This window comes from Lytechinus pictus, chromosome 2 (assembly GCF_037042905.1).
Source record: "Lytechinus pictus isolate F3 Inbred chromosome 2, Lp3.0, whole genome shotgun sequence".
NCBI classification, from domain to species: domain Eukaryota; kingdom Metazoa; phylum Echinodermata; class Echinoidea; order Temnopleuroida; family Toxopneustidae; genus Lytechinus; species Lytechinus pictus.
Genome location: NC_087246.1, coordinates 58,114,082 through 58,132,411, shown reverse-complemented (window position 1 = coordinate 58,132,411; position 18,330 = coordinate 58,114,082). Strand labels below are relative to the sequence as shown.

The window sequence follows — 18,330 nt, the reverse complement described above, 5'->3', positions numbered from 1 at the left end:
TACCGATTTTTTTATTTTTTTATTTATTTTTTACATTTCGAAACCAAGGATCATTCATCTAGTCCTAGATGGCTTGGCTTGGTAGCACTGATCTCTCCACTAACGGGAGAGATAAGGGAGAGATCAGTGCTTGGTAGTGTGGATACTTCGTATATAGCAAAGTGGCATTGCACTTTCAACCTCTAACATTTTCTAATAATTCAGACTCGACATTTTACCGATAGATGGCGCTGTACCACTTTGTAAATGGTTGCTAATTGACTTCCACGTACGGGTCTCTCTCTGTAAACATGCTACACAAAATATCATTAAAAATAAGTTGAAATTAGAGGGACTAATTTTTACTATCAGTGGAGAGAAAATAAATATGCCATCTGTATAACATATCTGACAATAAAACGGTATGTCGATGGGCTCATTTCATAAAATCTATCTTTTCTTCATTTTTTTTTTCATCTCCTCTAATTCTCCGGTCTCTTCCCGTCTGTCCTTCTCTCATCCACCCCATTCCGATTCTCACTATATTATTTTCCCCCTCTCCATTTATCTTATTGAATGCTACCCACCCCATTACTACCACTCCCCCCCCCCCCAACCCGTGTTTTTCCCCCTCCCCCAACCCATGTTTTTCCCTCTAAGAACTTCCGGCTTTCTGTGCCACAGCTAAGCCATTTTGGAGTCTTTGCATGAGGCTACAAGTCATGCAGACTTCGACTTGTATGTTGTTTAAAGTCTAGCTATATATTTTTTTTTAATAAGAATTTTTCTTATCCAGTTCTTGATTATATCGTGTAGACTGGAATTCGAACCCGTAACTGCTATTGTAAGCGCAAGGATAACCCCATTGCCTGTATCATGTTTACTTGGATTCGAACCTCCAACCTTTGCTATTGTAAGTGCAAGGACTACCCCTACTGCACTACGCTGACCAGTTGTTATATATTCATGTGTAGTATTTGACTAAATAAATCTATTCTGACGAGGGGAAGAAATGTTCGGAGGGGGGAAGAAATGTTCGGAGGGGGGAAACAAATCATCCCCGTTCTCCATTTCCTTGTTTCTCCATCATACCCTCCCTTTCTCTGTACCTTCATGGAATTGGATCACTTTTAATATACAGAAAACACACTTAACAAAGCATTTCCGACAAAGTCATTGATACAAAAAGAACTGCACTTGAGACATTTAAGGAGATATTCTATGATATATTCACGTTTAATGAGTGGGTTACTTGCAATCAGAATCTTTTTATAAGAGGTATGCACTCATCTGTGCATTTAGGAAGTACATTTCACAGTACAACACAGCAAAGACTTGTTTTCATAATAAACAAAGACAATACTGCAGACAGAATCAAATAAAACAAACATCTACTTTTTTCTCTCTCTAAAAAAATGCAGTAATCACAGCATAACATGGCACAGTTATTATTTCTATTTGTCTACAAGAGACAAACAGTATTGACAGCATTTTCGACAAAATATTACTCCTGAAATCTTGAGGAAGATTAACAGAATACTACTTTTACTATTGTTTCAATTCCACCTCTATACCCTCCAATCAGAGCTGTAATTAGCCCGATCATTACCAGTGTATTTCTCACTTACCAAGTTGTAGTCCCTTCAATTTCATATCCATTCTCATTCGGTGAAAAAAAAAAAACGAGAGAACAGTTTCACCCTGAAATATATGTTTATCGAACAAGGAATTCATTATATTTATTTGAAAATGACGAATTTAGATCGCGTTTCTGAATCTCAACAATGGAAAGCCAGTGACACCATCATCTAGAATGCATTATAAGGATAGACTATATATTCATACTGGATGAAAAATTATGACAGAGATAGCTTGCCATAGATGATTCATTAAACTTTTGAATTTTCCTAGAACATAACCTTTAAAAAATAACCCACTCCTGATGTAGTGTGGTGTTCACTATAATATTTCAATATAACAATAATAATATATGTAGATTGTCAAACTTTGAAAATAAAATATAATTATGAAATGAAGGCATCTTCTATAAATAATTCAGAATCTGTCATATTTTAGAATGCCTAGAATTTAGAAATACATTTTTGTATCAAAGATAACTTGCACTGCTACAGAAAAGAGATATTTAAAAAAATCCAGTGACTTAATATTATTCCTGCATTTGAATATCAAAGGTGGCACAAACTTTATTACCCAAATAAAAACAACAGAAGTGGTTGACACTTTCATCATAGAATTGAAAACAGTCAGGAAAGAGAAGGGGAAGATGATTAAATGATTAAAAAAAACTAGAAAAAGACAAACACATATCATCTTTATGATCTAGATTTGAAAACCTAACAATATTGGTTGAGTACAGTATACATTTCATCTTGCAAGACCCCTTCATCAAAATGGCTTCACTCCTCAGCCTAACCTTCAACGATAACAAGTTGTTTCGTTTTAATTTTTTTTAGAAACAATGCAGAAATATCCACAAATTACATTACGTTGGTCTAAAAAACAAAGACCTCTCTTTCACTTGCTCAACCCTCTTTCACTCACACACTCTCTCCTTTAATCATCAGAATGAAGAATATAATATATATATCATATAGAAAATATATTTACATTGAATTCTGACATTATCTCATGTTTGCTTGTACTATGTACTATGTTCAATATACAAATCTATGACACACTCTCTCTACATCTTTCAAAAGAGAAAACTATAAGGAAAACGGAAAATATAAATTTTTTTTTTTTCAAATCCAACAGTCCTCCATAATACAAATATTCTTCACCTATTACCATTTATCATATAAAAACCATTCATGAGGATTGGTGTTTTCACTATTGCTATCTGGAAACACCTGAGCAATACAGACCCACGTGGTGCACAACCACTTGGTCTAACTTAATTTTGTCTACAACCAGCTTGCCTATACTTAACAATTAGTCTTGGCCTTGACTATTAGACCCTATGTAATGTTACAAACTTGGGCTAGTTTTCATTTCGAAAAGACAAAATTGGAATAAGATTAAAATTGTATTTAGACCACTAACTGTAAGCCCAAGTGATTAAGGCCAAAGTGTTTATCAGACCTTCAGTTAATTAAACAAAAAAAACTGACTGAGACAAGACTATAAATGTGGATTTTGCCAGAATGAAGAAAGCCAATTTGAAAATTAGACCGAGTGATTTTAGACCATGTGTGCATGGGCTAGTCTCAATTCTTCGAGTACTTACCTACAAATATGACATGGATATGACTGTACCTACCCCTCCCCTACCCCCCCCCCCCATCACTTGTGGCTAATCAAGAGCAGTATCACAAAACCACACAACAGGTTTGCCTACACTGATGTGATGTTAGAAGATCTATACTCATGAGAGTTTTTGTGAACCAGTACCCACAAAGGCTTGTACTCTGTTTGAAGCAATCAGTTTCTGCAGATTATAATATTGTGCAAACAATGTCCTCTAAGTCGCACAGAAAACAAAGGGCACCAAGTGACCCTGTTCATACGACTGTCTAGAGTAGAGTCCTGCTTCATGCAAGATGCCACTGCATGGATACTATACAAAAAATATCCTAATGAATAATAAAATATGGACAGATTAGGGATCTCATGCTAAAGATCCGATGCAAAACTGACTACATGACTGCATATTTAATGAGCAATGTAATTCAATTTACAGGTAACCATACCAGACCATAGTGATTCTCTTGCAGATAGAAATTGATGAAAAATCATTAAAATTACCACTTCCAATTCAAGTCTTGCCATAACTGGTTTATGGAACCTGTTCATTGTAGTGATTTATAAGAAATTAAATACAACCCTGAAAGTAGTGTTTCTATAAGAAGTTTTCTCCAAATTCATTTTATGGCAAAATACAGATGTTTTGAAATGCAATGTCTCACTGATGAAATCTCCAAACTGTTTTATGCCAAACAGATTATCACAAGTCAAAACTTGGCTTGGCACCATTCGAAATTGGCAACAATGAGGTAATGTAGCAATTTTAATTTGCAAAATATCCTGCCAATAAAAAGGGCGGGAAATCCCCTATCTTCCTGGCCAAGAAATGCCATTTTATTGAATAAACATAGGACAGTAACTTCATCTTAATTCTACTTCTTAAAATAAGACGACATAAGGAGGTCTTTCACAAAACTTATTTGCAATCCATTGAAAATGTCAATTACAGATTTGCAAGTGATGATTAATTTCAAAGAGAGCAAATCCAGGTACCCTTTCTACAGTGAAAACCATATTAACCTGCAATCAATAGCAGGTTTGCAATTGATTACAAAGCACACGTACCTAAAATTCCCTTGCGATTGTAGCCAAGTAGTACGTTCTGGGCTATGTAACACTAGTGTAATCAATTGTACAAGTAAATGGCATGATCAATCGTAATCATACCAATCTGATGACAATATTTTGGGTAAAAATATACAAATTTTGCAACTTGATTGATTTTTAAAATAGAAATAAGAAGATGAAAAAGCCTGTGATACCGATGTGAGCCATCCCCTGAGTAGTTGCACTCAACCCAGGTGAGGTAAATGGGTACCGGTAGGAAATAATTCCTTAAAAAGCTGTGTGCGCCATGAACGCCTAGCTTAGCCGGGTAATATAGGAGCGCCTTGAGCACCTAACAAGGTGGATATGTGCGCAATATAAATACCCTATATTATTATATTATCTATAATGAGAATGATCTGTCTTCAGGTCTAAATCAGAAAATGTGTGGCTAATCATTTATTTTGATGAAACACAAACCATGCTTGATTTGTGTCTAAAACTAATTCAGTAGCAAAACTTTCATTTTCTTAAAGCTTAAAAACATTGTACAAGCTACATTTTTTTTTAAATGAGACCAATTTGAAATGTAAAATCTAAATCAAACGTTCTGGAATTTTTATCATAAACAAAATTTGACCAAAATTTTGTCCAGGTTGGAGTAGAGGGTACTGGTAGTCTACTATTGCAGTCCCTGGTCAAAACTTTTATCAACAAGTGGGTCTAAAGACAAGACTAGCATAAACAGAACATACTTTCAGGTTCAAAATGCCACATAATACAATGTTCAATCCAGCCCCCTTGTAGGCTAAAATTTACACCACTTCAGCATATTTTGGAAAATCGGGGGCTTGCGTCTTCAAGCAGGTACGGGCTGGTGTTATTTACAAACTCTCTCATCACTACAAATTTGTGTATAAAATACATCAAGATTGTACATTAGTCCATCGGTATCCTCCTACCAATGACAAAGAGACTATAAATCATTTCAGTTCTACAACTATTGAGAAATCCTTTCAGTTCTAAAACTTTTGAGAAAGAGGTAGTATTTTGCAACTATCAGTTTTCTTTCTCCACAATAGAAATCAATCACGACTTTCATAATCACACCTGCCTTAGAAAAGACTTGGCACATCAGAACTTTACCTTCAAGCATAATACAACAAAAAAATGTATATCCAAAATACTATGTCTAGGCAAGATAAAAAGTTTTTTTTAAATAATTCCCTCTTCTACTAGTCTGAATTATATTCATGGTCTGCTAACCCTACTTGTAAAATTTGAAATAAGTTTGTGCCGAGGTGAAAGAAATTGAAAATACATGTAAAGTTACTCATCTAAGATGGTATTCATACAATCTCTTAACATAGTTTCAGAAAATTCTGGATATATCTATCCCTGTCAAATATAAATAAATTCATTCTTGGAAGAAGCACAAACAAAATATATGTATCCTGATTCTTGAAAAAAATATGGTTTAAAAGAATCAATTTACAATACCAAATGAAGACAGAAAGCAAAAAATTTATAATTGAAAGAAAACTGCTGCATCATTGTAAGTACAATAGGTAGAATTATCGGTGACACAACATTTGCTCCCATGACAATTACTCTGGGCTTAGTTTCGTCTAAGATGTAGGGTTAGGGTTGAAATATGGTTTAATGTTAGGTTTAGGGTACTAGGGTATAGTGTTAAATCCAGGGTTGAAGTTGGTCATTCGATTAGGGCATGGAATTCAGATGAGCAATTGTCGTTGGAGCAAATGTCATGTAACCGAATTATCCAAAAATGAGAGAAAATTAATCATTCAATGTGGCAGATTCTACCTAAAAAAGAATCCAAGAAATGACAAAAAGTCATTAAGATTAAAATGTACCTATTACCCTATAATATTACTCTTTATCCAGCCACACATTATAGCTTTTACCTAATTACTGTTTCAATCATTGCAAATCAATACCACAGTCTCAATGCCTGCATTAAATATCATCAAGGATTGACAAGTCTAGACATCAATATGATTTAACCAAACTTATAAAGCCATGTAGTAACAAATCAATTCCAACAGCACAGAGCATTAAAAAGCACAAGACCTCATCAGAAAGTAAAAATCAGGAACAGCAAAAATGAGTACTTGAAGAAAAAAATTGAAAAGCACATACTTACAATAAAAAAAAAACCACACTAGTTCAATGGGATAGCTTTTCATAGCCAACAACTTTCACTTACATACGTTAACACGTCTAATTGACAATCATTCTTGCATTATACAATGCAAATGCGACCTTCTAACTCTGAATATCACAGGCAAAAACACCCCCCTCCCGCTCCAAAATAAAAATGACCAAAACAAGACATTCCATCTGAGGCACCTTACTGAAAGTCAGAGATGCATCTTTGACAGAGGAACAAGCATTGTTACATCACCAATCCCCACAGTCATCATGCACAAAGCAATGGGGGATATGGAAATTCCCTACAATAGACGTTCACCGATGATGAGATCCCTGCTAAACGATGCAGTACAAACCTTCAGTAAAGTGCTTCATCTGTATCTATACCATATATACTAAATACCTAGTCTGCGAGTACAGACTCAAATTTGACACTCTAACAAACTATACGATGTCAAGAGTCAAGACTAGACGCCAGACTCTTTGCCTGTGAAGCAGCAATAGTACATTGGTGAATCTAGTATCACAACTTCAGACTCTGCGTTATGCACTATGCAAACACCAAAGGTCTGTGCGAGAAGACTATTACATATCCAGGACATCGCTACACATTTGCCCAAATCCATTCAGCAGGAATGAAGTTCTATCCAATTTCACGATATAGTATGAGAAAGAACACCTCTTGGTAATACATCAACACAGAATCAGAAGTATAGAAACAAACATATGAATTCTGATACACTCTTTGATCAAACTGCAGCAATGTCGGAGACCTGATATGGCACTATGAGTGGAAGCATCGTCTTTTCACAGAATGTACTAGAAAAAAAAACTCCAGTCATTTACATCACAAAAAGGGTTGTTTAATCATAGTGTAATTCTATATGGAACACACATTTTCTCTGAATGAAAGTTGCATTGTTATATAAGAACTAGGATGTTAGAATGCCATACTATTCATCAAATTTTTTTTTGCTCCAAGCTGGGGCTGTATTACTTAAAGATAACCCTCAAATCTCTATAACGTTATCACAACCCTGTAAGTTTCTTTGATGGTAATCTCCATGATTTTTTTTATACCTGATTGCTAAGAAAGTTTTAAGAGGACTATTAATGATTGAGGTCTTGTCTGAGGGACCTGGTAAAGAGGATAAATTCCTTACCACAGAACACAAGCACATCGCGTGAGAATCGAACCGGGTCATCGCAATCCAAACCCCTCGCTCTATCATGCCTCTCACTATACAGAAACTATTTTTCACACATTTAGTATGTAACATGTTCTATCATTTGGCCTAACAATACATGGCATTTTACATGAAAATATAAGTTTCCATAAGCCAGTCTGCTTTTGCTATCTATAAGAATTGTTTGAGAGACTGAACTTCAATACGTCTCACTGTAAGTGTGACTGTGGGTTTGGCGCTTTGGTATTAAGGGTTGATTAATAATAATAGTTTCTTGACTTTGTCCAACAATAAAGACATTGCTTCAACAGTTTTTTTTCCAGTACATTCTCTGAGCATATACTGAATATACATATCTCTTTCTTGCATTGATAATTGAAAAAATCACACTTTTCTTTAAATACTGAAAATCACAAGACACCAAATGTAGCTAAAACTAATAATATGCATGATTACCAATTACTTATTATAGAATCCATGACTATAATCACTTTTATATGAAGCACATCTACTCAAAACGGCTCCTAAGAGTCAACTGAAATGTTTTTAGTCCTAGACATAAAATTTCATGTGGGTAAATAGGCAAACTCTCCCATTACAAGAAATTCAAGTTGCATACAAACAAATTTTGTTGTTCAAATCAAAGAAAAAAAACAAAAACAAACTCCTCTGAGAAAAATGTCTGGACCACAAGGAATTATCTCTTTATTGTAGTGTGTGATATAACAACCTTCTGCCATTGAAATAATGGAATGTAGTTGGCCTCCTGATAACAAACAAAAGTCCATTAAATTAACATGTTTCCATTTTTTGTCCTAACTATTCTTGTATGAGATGTAATCAAAAGGAACTAGACTTTCTTTCAAGATAATTGTGAGGAGCCAGACCGTTTAGACTAAATGGAAGTTATCACATTTTAGTTTATTCTATATATACCATAGCCAAAATTACATGTGATGGGTAAAATTATAGCAACTACTGTGTAAATTCTACACAATGTTGTGTGAAAATTATTCATAGAACCCCCTTCATAACATTGCTTATAAATATTAATGTCTTATCCAGTTGGAAGATGTATTAATAAATAAACAAATAATAAATAACTTCCATAACTTTCTTATTTTCTGACCAATTTTGGTGAAACATGTTTTTTAATTGTTCCTCTCATTTCACCCTTTCTACTAAGATTGATTCTATCCTTGGGTTTTGGTTTCCTTTAAGGGAATTCTTATTTCATATAATCTGCAAAGAGCATTCTTCAAATAACAAAGCAGTTGAATTGAATTGAACTTGAATAAAGTTGTAATGTAAACGGTTTGTATTGTCTTAAATTACCTAGCCCCCACCAAAAAAAAGAAGAATATCCCAGTCCAATGAAATTATGCTAATAAGAAATCTTGTCTCATGTGGACACTCTTTAAAGTATGAATTAAACACATTGATTTTAATGTTCCAATTGTTTCATACTTTTAAAGTAGATCCTAGAAATGTTGCTCTTGCAAAGGGCAACCTCCAAACATTGATCTTTTACCAGTATTACGTATTCAATTAAACAACAGTAAAACATCAAATTTTATCTCTTTAAATACACAAATGCACACACATGCAATGTAGATATATTATATATACACACATAATTTTACAGTTTGTACTAGCAATATATTCATAAGTTTATATTTATATATAAGCATTTTATATATATAGTCACAACGTTTACCAATCAAACATGCAGTACAGAAATACCATGTTCATGGTATCTTATTTACGGAGCACGAAGTCACCCTTTCTATCAACATGTCTTATTTCTAATTTTAAATATACAGTGCACCTATATAATGGCTTAACCTAAAGTATACTTGTGTAGGAGTTGTACTCCTGTAATCTGCAACACAGCCAAAATATCAATAATATTCTCTATATATGTACAAATTGTATTGTTTTACCCAAACAACATAACTATTGTAATGTTACATACACACTTTATTTTAGATGGCCATTTCATAGACTATGCTCGCTAAATTCTAGATTTTTTTAAAACTTTGTGCCAGATACATATATACGCAATAACAAGAGAAATCACTGTCTACGTAATAGCCATTGACATTATAGAAATTTGAAATAAATATGATCAGTCCTTGCCACAGCTTTAAGAGTGATTTTTAAATGTACAATACATACCAATATCCACTTTCATAAAAACAAAACATGTATCACAAAACTCCATTTAGGCTTTTTTTTTCGTACAACTTTCAACAAAATATTCCAAACTGAGGTTGTTCCTCGAGAAAAGAAATATATTTTGATCACAATAACTTCTGTCACAGTTCATTGGTAGAAATGAGATATCTTATAGTGCTGATGAGATATATAGTATAAGTAGGAAAACAGTCTTTTTTTCAGATAAAAACTCCATTTTGCATATCATAATCACACACTAGCCCTTAATTAAGTCATCACACTTGTTATTGAAAACACCACATCGCCCCAACTGAGGTAAAACTCTCAAAAGTTTAAACAGCAAGAGGCCAATAAGGTCACTTTTCAATTTTCCGAACCCGTCATCGACATCATTATTCATCCAACAAAACATTCATGATTTAGACTTTATGATCTGGACCCAAGACTAGCTGCTATGTAAATTAGTTTTATTTTCAAACAGAGCAAACAGATGACCTATACCTAGGTCTTTTAAACCTCTTGTATATTTTTCTAAATAAATTCTGAAGAATGGGGATCCTATACTATACCCATCTACGTATTTTCAGGTTGAAAAGGAATTGTTGGATCTATTTACCCCTCTCTCTCTTAAAAAGTAACATATTTGAAGGTTTCATTCACAACATATATTTTTAATATTAAACAGCCAGTATTGGAGAGCCTTAGCTGGTATAGAGAAAAATAACAGTTTTCCAGATTTTTTTCTTAAGATACAGAAGCTGGAATGGTAATTAGAGAGGCGTATCTGAAAACGGTTTAAACACCTGGCACAGTCTAATATTAAAAAAAAAAATCCCAGAAGTACTTCCTCATGTCATTGTCCCACCTGCCTTGCAAAGTGGGCGTCCTCCAAAATTAACTTTGGATCACATCCCAAATGATAGCGTTTCATTGTATGATTTTTTGTTCATATGTACTAATGGATACTAATGATAACCTATTCTCTAAAGCAACCCCCTTCTTCTGCTGCTTTCTTTCCACAAATATAAAACAGCTGCATGCTTGCTAGTGTTGGGTCCAGCTGTATGTAAACATTGAATAATATTTTTTAAAATGATATATTGATATCATTACGTTTATTGTTTGAGGTTGTATGTCTCTCACACATCCATGCCCCGTTTCACAAAGACTTGTAATCGATCATAGGACTGATATTTTTACAACTGATTGTATTTATCACTATGTGCTATCAATCACAAAAATATCACTTGCCAAACTATGTGAAACCGGGCCAAGGATGTAAATACATGTACATGATCATTCTTGAAGCTCACTATAAAAATCCTTTCATTTTACAAGTTTGTTATCGCTTTGCAAACGGTGACCCCTGGGCCCCGTCTTACAAAGAGTTACGATCGATCGAATCTATCGTAACTCTATGGAAATCCATCAGTGTCATAATTTTTTCTACAGGTAATTTACACAATGTCCTCTGTAAACAAAGAGAAGCACAATGAATTTTCAAGAAAACATTGAATGCATGAATATACATCATAGTTAGAAAATATTTTAGAACAAACATGCATAATAGATGTTGACGTTGCTGGCTTTCCATAGTTGTGATTGATTGGATCAATCGCAACTCTTTGTAAGACAGGGCCCAGGCCTAAATATGTACCCCAGTAAGGCTTCAGAGTCACACACATATACATCAGTTGTTCAACGTTCATATACGGTAGTCAACTTAAATTCTTTAGAAGAATCAGGGGGGTGTTTCACAAACTTACAGATTCAAGTATGACTTAGAGTCGCACTTAAATACGTACTTAAATGCGTACGGTATGAAAGGCTTGACCGCATTGGTCAGATCATGTCATGAGGATGCGCACTACTGCGTATTTATCAATAAGATTGCGCGTTGCATATCATGTACGCGTCGGCATTTAAGAGCGACTTTAAGTCATACTTAAATCTTTGTGAAACACCCCCCAGATGTAACATTTATGAAAGTCACCCTTCCCATGCATTTGCTCTCCTTTCATTATAACAAATAAAAAATGCATAAGTATGACTTTCAACTTTACTTCTTGCTTTTGCAAATACTCTCTATATTCCTCAATCTGTTATTGTAGAATTTAAAATGTTTCATAATACAAACTCATCATAACTGTACTTTTATTTACTAAATGCAGCATTGTTCATTATTTTGTGTTTTCAGCATCATTTGATGAATTTTCTTGTAGAGATGCAATGTGTAGTGAAATATTTAGTCTTGCCTCTCTCTCTCCCTTTCTCTCTCTCTCTCTCTGATGCTTATTCCTCCTTCTATTTATGTAAGATTGGCCTTCGAGATAAAAATCTTAAATCATGAAAAGTAATATTGAGCTAAGAGCAAATTTGCTTTGCAACCACCAATAATAATAATATGAATATAAATTCAGTTTTCATTGATTTCCCTTTGAATGAACATTTGTCTTTTCTTCTGATCTACCGGTGGTTTCCTCATCTCTACTTGTCTCAACTTGTCTCGTTCTTTTTCTAAGAAATTGATTGGGATAAAGAAATTTGCATTTAAGATGTTGTTTCTATAATTCAGATATATCCCTTCTTGAAAGTTTTAAGAAGGCGGGGGCATACAAGTAGTTTTTCTCTCTATAAGCAAATTCCAAATAATACCTCTAATCCTAAAGACACGATTTTGAATCTGTATTCCTTTTCAAACTTCATATTTCCTGTAATAGACCAAAGATCTATTCAGGTTTTGTTCAAGCTATATAATACAACGCTCTAAAGAAGGGCTTTATTGTTTCCTATCTGTCATTATATCTGTGATTCCATGGAAATCAAACATAGCTGAATGTGGTTCACGGAGATCTCAAACCGTAGTTCATTGCACATCGTCAAACACAAATTTATGCAGGGGTAACGTGGATATGTGGTGATCCCTCCAATGTTGGATATCATCTGCATCATAGGGAGAACCACTACATAGTTCCTTGATTGAGTCTTTGACATAGCCTGACCAATCACCTACCTGCATTTTATTCTGCAATGTGAGATTGCTAACTGTGTTAACCCATTCAAGAGAATTAACATTATAACTTTTTTTAAAGGAAGGAGAGATTATATACCTAACTTTTCAATTTCATATTACACTCAGAGGAGAAACAAAATCTTGGGCAGTATTCCACGATCCATTTTTTTTTCTTTAAAATTGTTTCATCTTTAAAATGAAATTTGAATTCTGAGACCTATCACAGAAATCCAAAGTAATTATGCTTCATTACTGTAGAGCACTCATAGACTTCTGATATAGTATTAAACGCTATATAAGCGAGTATGATTATTTTTTTTGTATCTCAGATAAAAAGTTCACATTTTTCTCAAGTTCACATTTCATCTTGTGTATCTAAAGCAGCAGAGCAGAGCCTGCATGGGCATATCCAATGCATATCTAATCATGGCTACAATGTACATGTATGCAGATGATATACTTATGCCCATGTTTGCTTTGATGAAAAAAAGATAAAATGACAACAGGTTGGGGGGATATCTGATCTCCACGACATCCATTACAGCAATATTTTAAAGTGAATTAGCCGCTAATGTTGAAATGAAAACAAAAGAAAATACAATCATTGACAGTAATGAAAGCCTTTCTGTAGAATATGTTGATTTAACCTTGCCCTAGAAATGATGCAAGACGTCCCCGTAAAGATGCACTAGCATATTTAAATAGTCCTCTGCCCAATCCTGTAGTGCAACAGGTTTTCATTGATTAAATGAGATGAGAGCGCTATTAAACATCCTTTCCAATTAGACATTGTTTCATATTTTTAGGCAAACCTTTAATAGAGAGATGAGATGAAGGTAAAATGGTTCTCAGAATACCAATTAAGAGAGAATCTATTAAAAAGTCATTTTATCTCACTGATTTTAACAGATTTTATTTTATCTTGAAATAGAAAGGATCTCAGAATACCAATCCGACACATTTGCTAGCCCCAGCCCATAAGGCAAGTTTTGACTGCATGAGGAACCCTGCATAATACAAAAGAACACCTTCTTGGAAAATGAACCCAACATGGAATGAATTATCAAAAGACACTACATAATTCCTTTCTGTTTTGTATAAAACGTTGATTATTTGTACAAAACTAACTTTACATCTACATTCTTCTCTTCCCTCTCCGATTTTCAACCAGCTTGGGTTCTCCGACCAAAGGAAAAGGGTGAAGGAAGATACTGAAAAATTTCCAAACGTACAAAAAACCTGGAATGAACTCTGTCAATCACACATTCTGTTCCATGTTAACACACTTCATTTGAGTTACATTCCTGCATCAGTGACCTAACAAATCATGTGTATTTGTAAATAAGAGATGAATGAACTCCTTAGATTCTTAAGAATATAGTGATGGTGTTGCCATGAAGTTCCTTGACCAAAAGATGGGAACACAGAATGACTTCTCAGTGTATCTCTCCTGTCGATGAAGCCATGACTATGCTGTTCTGTAATTCCAAGGAACTGTTGAAAAAGAGAAATATTGGAATGAACAAAAACAAACCTGAGCTCTTTCTAGAGCATTTACCATTTAACCATCACCTTAGCTACCACCCATTGTCATGGATACTACATATTCCATGAGCTCTGCATCTTTGTAAGCTTTGGACGATGGATGACACTTCCTTGCAGCACCATTTTCTGCTGCATGACCTTGACAAAGATCTCTAATAGCCTCTTGTGTTAAGCCACCTTGATTGCCAGCAGAAACTCTAGGAATGAAAAGACAGTTCCACAAAGTGTCTACTGCGGCAGTTGCTGCTGCACTTTCCCTATGGTTTCAGGTGCCACTGGATGATGCTGACCCTGTTGCTTCTCTGCTGCGGCTGCGGCTGCAGCTGCAGCTTCTTGGTTGGCCTTGATAGGGTCCGACCAACGCCTCTTGGGTGGGCGCATTAGCTTCATATGCGGCATCTCCAAGGGCTTGTCAGGAACGATGTTGGAATTCTTGTCGATACCATGATCAGGGACCTCATAAGGACCCCCACCAGGGTGGACTTGGTGTTCCATCTGCTGCTGACCAGGAGAAGGTGAAGAGTGGCTGCTGACACTTGGTGTGAGACCAGGGGCATGGAGGTGTTCTTCAGACTTCTGGAGCTTCTCTTCCATCCGCCTTCGCTTCATGTCTGGACTAGACATGCCCTGGACTTGCATCCTGGTATGATGCTTCTCTATCTCTGAGTCTTCTTTAAGCCCATGCTTACCATTCTCTATGACAGTCAATGATACACACACATCTCCAACTGCAAGGGTGTGGCATTGCAACCCGTAGCATTTTAACGAGAGCTCTGGCCTCACTGAAGACCATCCTTGACCAAAAACGAAAAATGGATGCTCGTATGGTGCTTCCACGGTTACCTGGAAATAGAAAAATAGGATATGACATCTTTTGACAATAGTACAAAATCTATGCCTAGCCTTTTTTTTTTTGGGGGGGGTAAAACTAGAGATAATGGTCGAGTGGGGATTTGAACTCAGAATCTTACAATTACAGGTCCAATGCTCAACCACTAAACCACACAACCTCATCAAACATCACTTTATGGTCTACAGAGGTACAGTTTGCATCTTTCAGCAGCATCAATCCATCTCAGTGTCTTTCCCCCCTTCTCATTATAAAGATGAAACAATGTGAAAAAGGTGCAAAGGTACATGTTCTGTGGAAGATGCTGAGTGTGTTGAGAGACAGTACAGACTTAAAACGGGAAGTTCAAACTGATGGTAAGTTGGTCATAATAGGAGCAGAAAAAATAAAGAAAAATAAAGATGAAGGTGTGGAGAAATTCACCACAGAAAGGATTACGAATTTTTAAATATTTTAATTTGTGACGTCATATGCAAGCAGCTCCCCATATATCATGTGATATAAATTCCATACATTCCAATTTTTTAATGAAACAAGATTAATAAAAACATTTTTCTTACACATATAGAGGAGATTATCAAATTGTGTTTCTGATGATGTATCAACTGCACAAATAAAATCAATACTATCGATTTTTAAGAAAATGAAATTATGGGAAATTTATATCACACACCATGTGGAGGAGTGCTTGTCTGTGATGTCCCAAAATAAAAACTCTAAAAATTCATAACTCTGTTACCGTAAGTAACGGTGTATTAACCGCACCCGTGTATTAACCGCACCCCCCATTTTCGGATGAAAAAAAAAAAAAAAAATCATCCAAAAAAAAAGTCATGAAACTGACTTTCTATCTCTTATATGCGTATTTAAGAAAGAGTCAAGAACCAAAAATGTATTAAAAAAATATCAAAGTATTACTGGTAAAAAAATGATGGGAAATCAGCGCTTCGTCACTTATCTGCAAATTGCCGACATTATTGGCCAACTACACACTCACCTCACACACACACATGTTACCGGTGTTCATTGCAAGTACCGATAGGGGCTCACCCATTCGAGAAGATCGTTCATACCATATTTCCTGCATCACAGCCCCACTTTTGCGTTCAGAATTCTGTCTAGCATTCAATGTCTTGACATGAATTTCAGACACGGGAATATGGGAAGGTTCAAGATACGAGAAATTTGCGATTTTGTTCAGGTGTTTTTCTTGTCTGCTTTGAACCACTACCGGTACATGTAGTTCTCAGTACGTGTGTGGCGGTATCTTACAGACAGCAAATAGGAAAAAAAATGCTAGTACCGGTATACCGTTTTTTCAATGGGAGCTCTGGGCGGGAATAAAATGAATAATAATAATTTTAAAAAATAAAAAGTCGGAAGGAATGAAGACGGGGATTGAAGATTGATTTTAAGATGATGGATGATAGAGAGAAATGAAGGAAAGGCAAATGAAAGAAATTGGAGTTTAAAACAAAGAGAAAAAAGGTAACGTGGGGAAATGATAAAGAGAAGAAATTTAACTTTCTTCCGTTTACCTCCCTCCTCATGGCACAAAATTGTCAAATAATACCAATAATTTGTCAAACATTATAACAGCCACGGAAAGGTAAAGCGCCAGCTTACGTTGACGTTGCGATAAACATTACATATATGCGTGTCTTATTCGGCTAGCCACACCGCGCTGTTCGGTCGATTGTCGTCTGAACTTTGCCGCGTTGACTAATAAATAACAACAAAGACAAAGTCACACCATTCAAAATGTCAGTTTCATGAAGGTAGGTGCGTTTGTTACCGTAATCTAACTTTGAGGGACATTTACGGTAGATACCGGTAGTCATAGTTGCTTCCCTTTTATACCCGCGGCTCATGCCCCTCTAAACGGCATTGCCCCAAGCGGCTACGCTCGGCCACCCGACGCGAGTTGTAAACTGGTAGTGGTATCGGGCCGAGATTGGCTTGGCTCAGACCTATCACCGTGTATAAACCGCACCCCCGACTTTTGATTCTGTCCCGCCGAGAAAAAGGTGCGGTTAATACACCGTTACTTACGGTATTCATTTGAAAGATTTTTATCAAACATTCCTAAATATTTTTCTCTGTTTTTTCTGCTTTCATTAAAACCAACATATTGTCTGGGTGAACTACCCCTTTAACTTCTCTAAGACTTTTCTGGGCAATGCAAAACTTTCCAGATGATCTCACCTGAGCTTTATGTTCACCGACAAGAAACCCAATAAGGGCCAGACCACGGTGCGGCTCCTCGTCGATCCTTAGAACCGTACTGGAGTCTATCTTTAGGCCCTCTGTGTTCCCAGCGCTCTGTACAAAGTCATCCGTCGTCAGATCCTCAACCCGCTTCAGCACCGAGTTGGCCAACTGGATGATGGAACCCCGGGTGAAGTAAGATGGGAGGGTGTTTGTCGGTTGGTGGAGGGAAGGGGAACCAGAGGCAGGGGAAGCCGTGGGTGCTAGGTTACCCTTGGAGTGTCGCTGATGGTGGTGGTGATGGGAGTGATGATGGGGATGGTGGTGATGTTGCTGTTGTTGATGAGAAGATGGGTGTTGTTGGGTGCTAGGTGAAGTCCTAGTGGTCTCTGCATGACCAGGGGGGTGATGATGACGTATTTCAGTAGAACCTGAAATGAACCAAAACAACATGAAAGTTTATACAATCTTGGACCTGAAAACCTAACTGGGACCGGACTCATTGCACTATTTTAAATTTTGCGATCCGGTCAAAATTGAATCCAATTTATATCGAGTGTTGATCGCTTGCAAATGATTGCTACTTAAGTCCCAGTGTCCCACATGTTACATCAGTTTAATTGGTAACATCTATTCCACAAGAGGGCACCATACACATAGAAAAATATATTAATTGGACCGGCTGGTCAATATTTTTATCGAAGGTGACTGGCCAGGAAAATAAAGATTTTGATCATATCGTGACACGCTTGGCTTTCTAATTTACAGGGGTGATATTCACTCTTGAAACAAAGACATACTTAAGCGAGGGAGTGTAGCGACAAAGCCCGAGGGAGCATGAAGACCAAGCCAGAGCGAGCGAAGAACCGAGGGGGGGAGGGTGT

General features: G+C 36.0%; 1 protein-coding gene across 1 annotated transcript; it reads right to left on the bottom strand.

Moving 5' to 3' along the window:
• Positions 1-9,627: 9,627 nt before the first annotated feature.
• Positions 9,628-17,899, bottom strand: LOC129277001 (ataxin-1-like). The gene is made up of 2 exons (XM_054913339.2): positions 17,444-17,899; positions 9,628-15,231 (listed from the first exon to the last, which is right to left on the bottom strand). The coding sequence occupies exons 1-2, from the start codon at positions 17,897-17,899 to the stop codon at positions 14,617-14,619; spliced, it is 1,071 nt and encodes a 356-aa protein (XP_054769314.2). The 3' UTR covers positions 9,628-14,616.
• Positions 17,900-18,330: the final 431 nt, after the last annotated feature.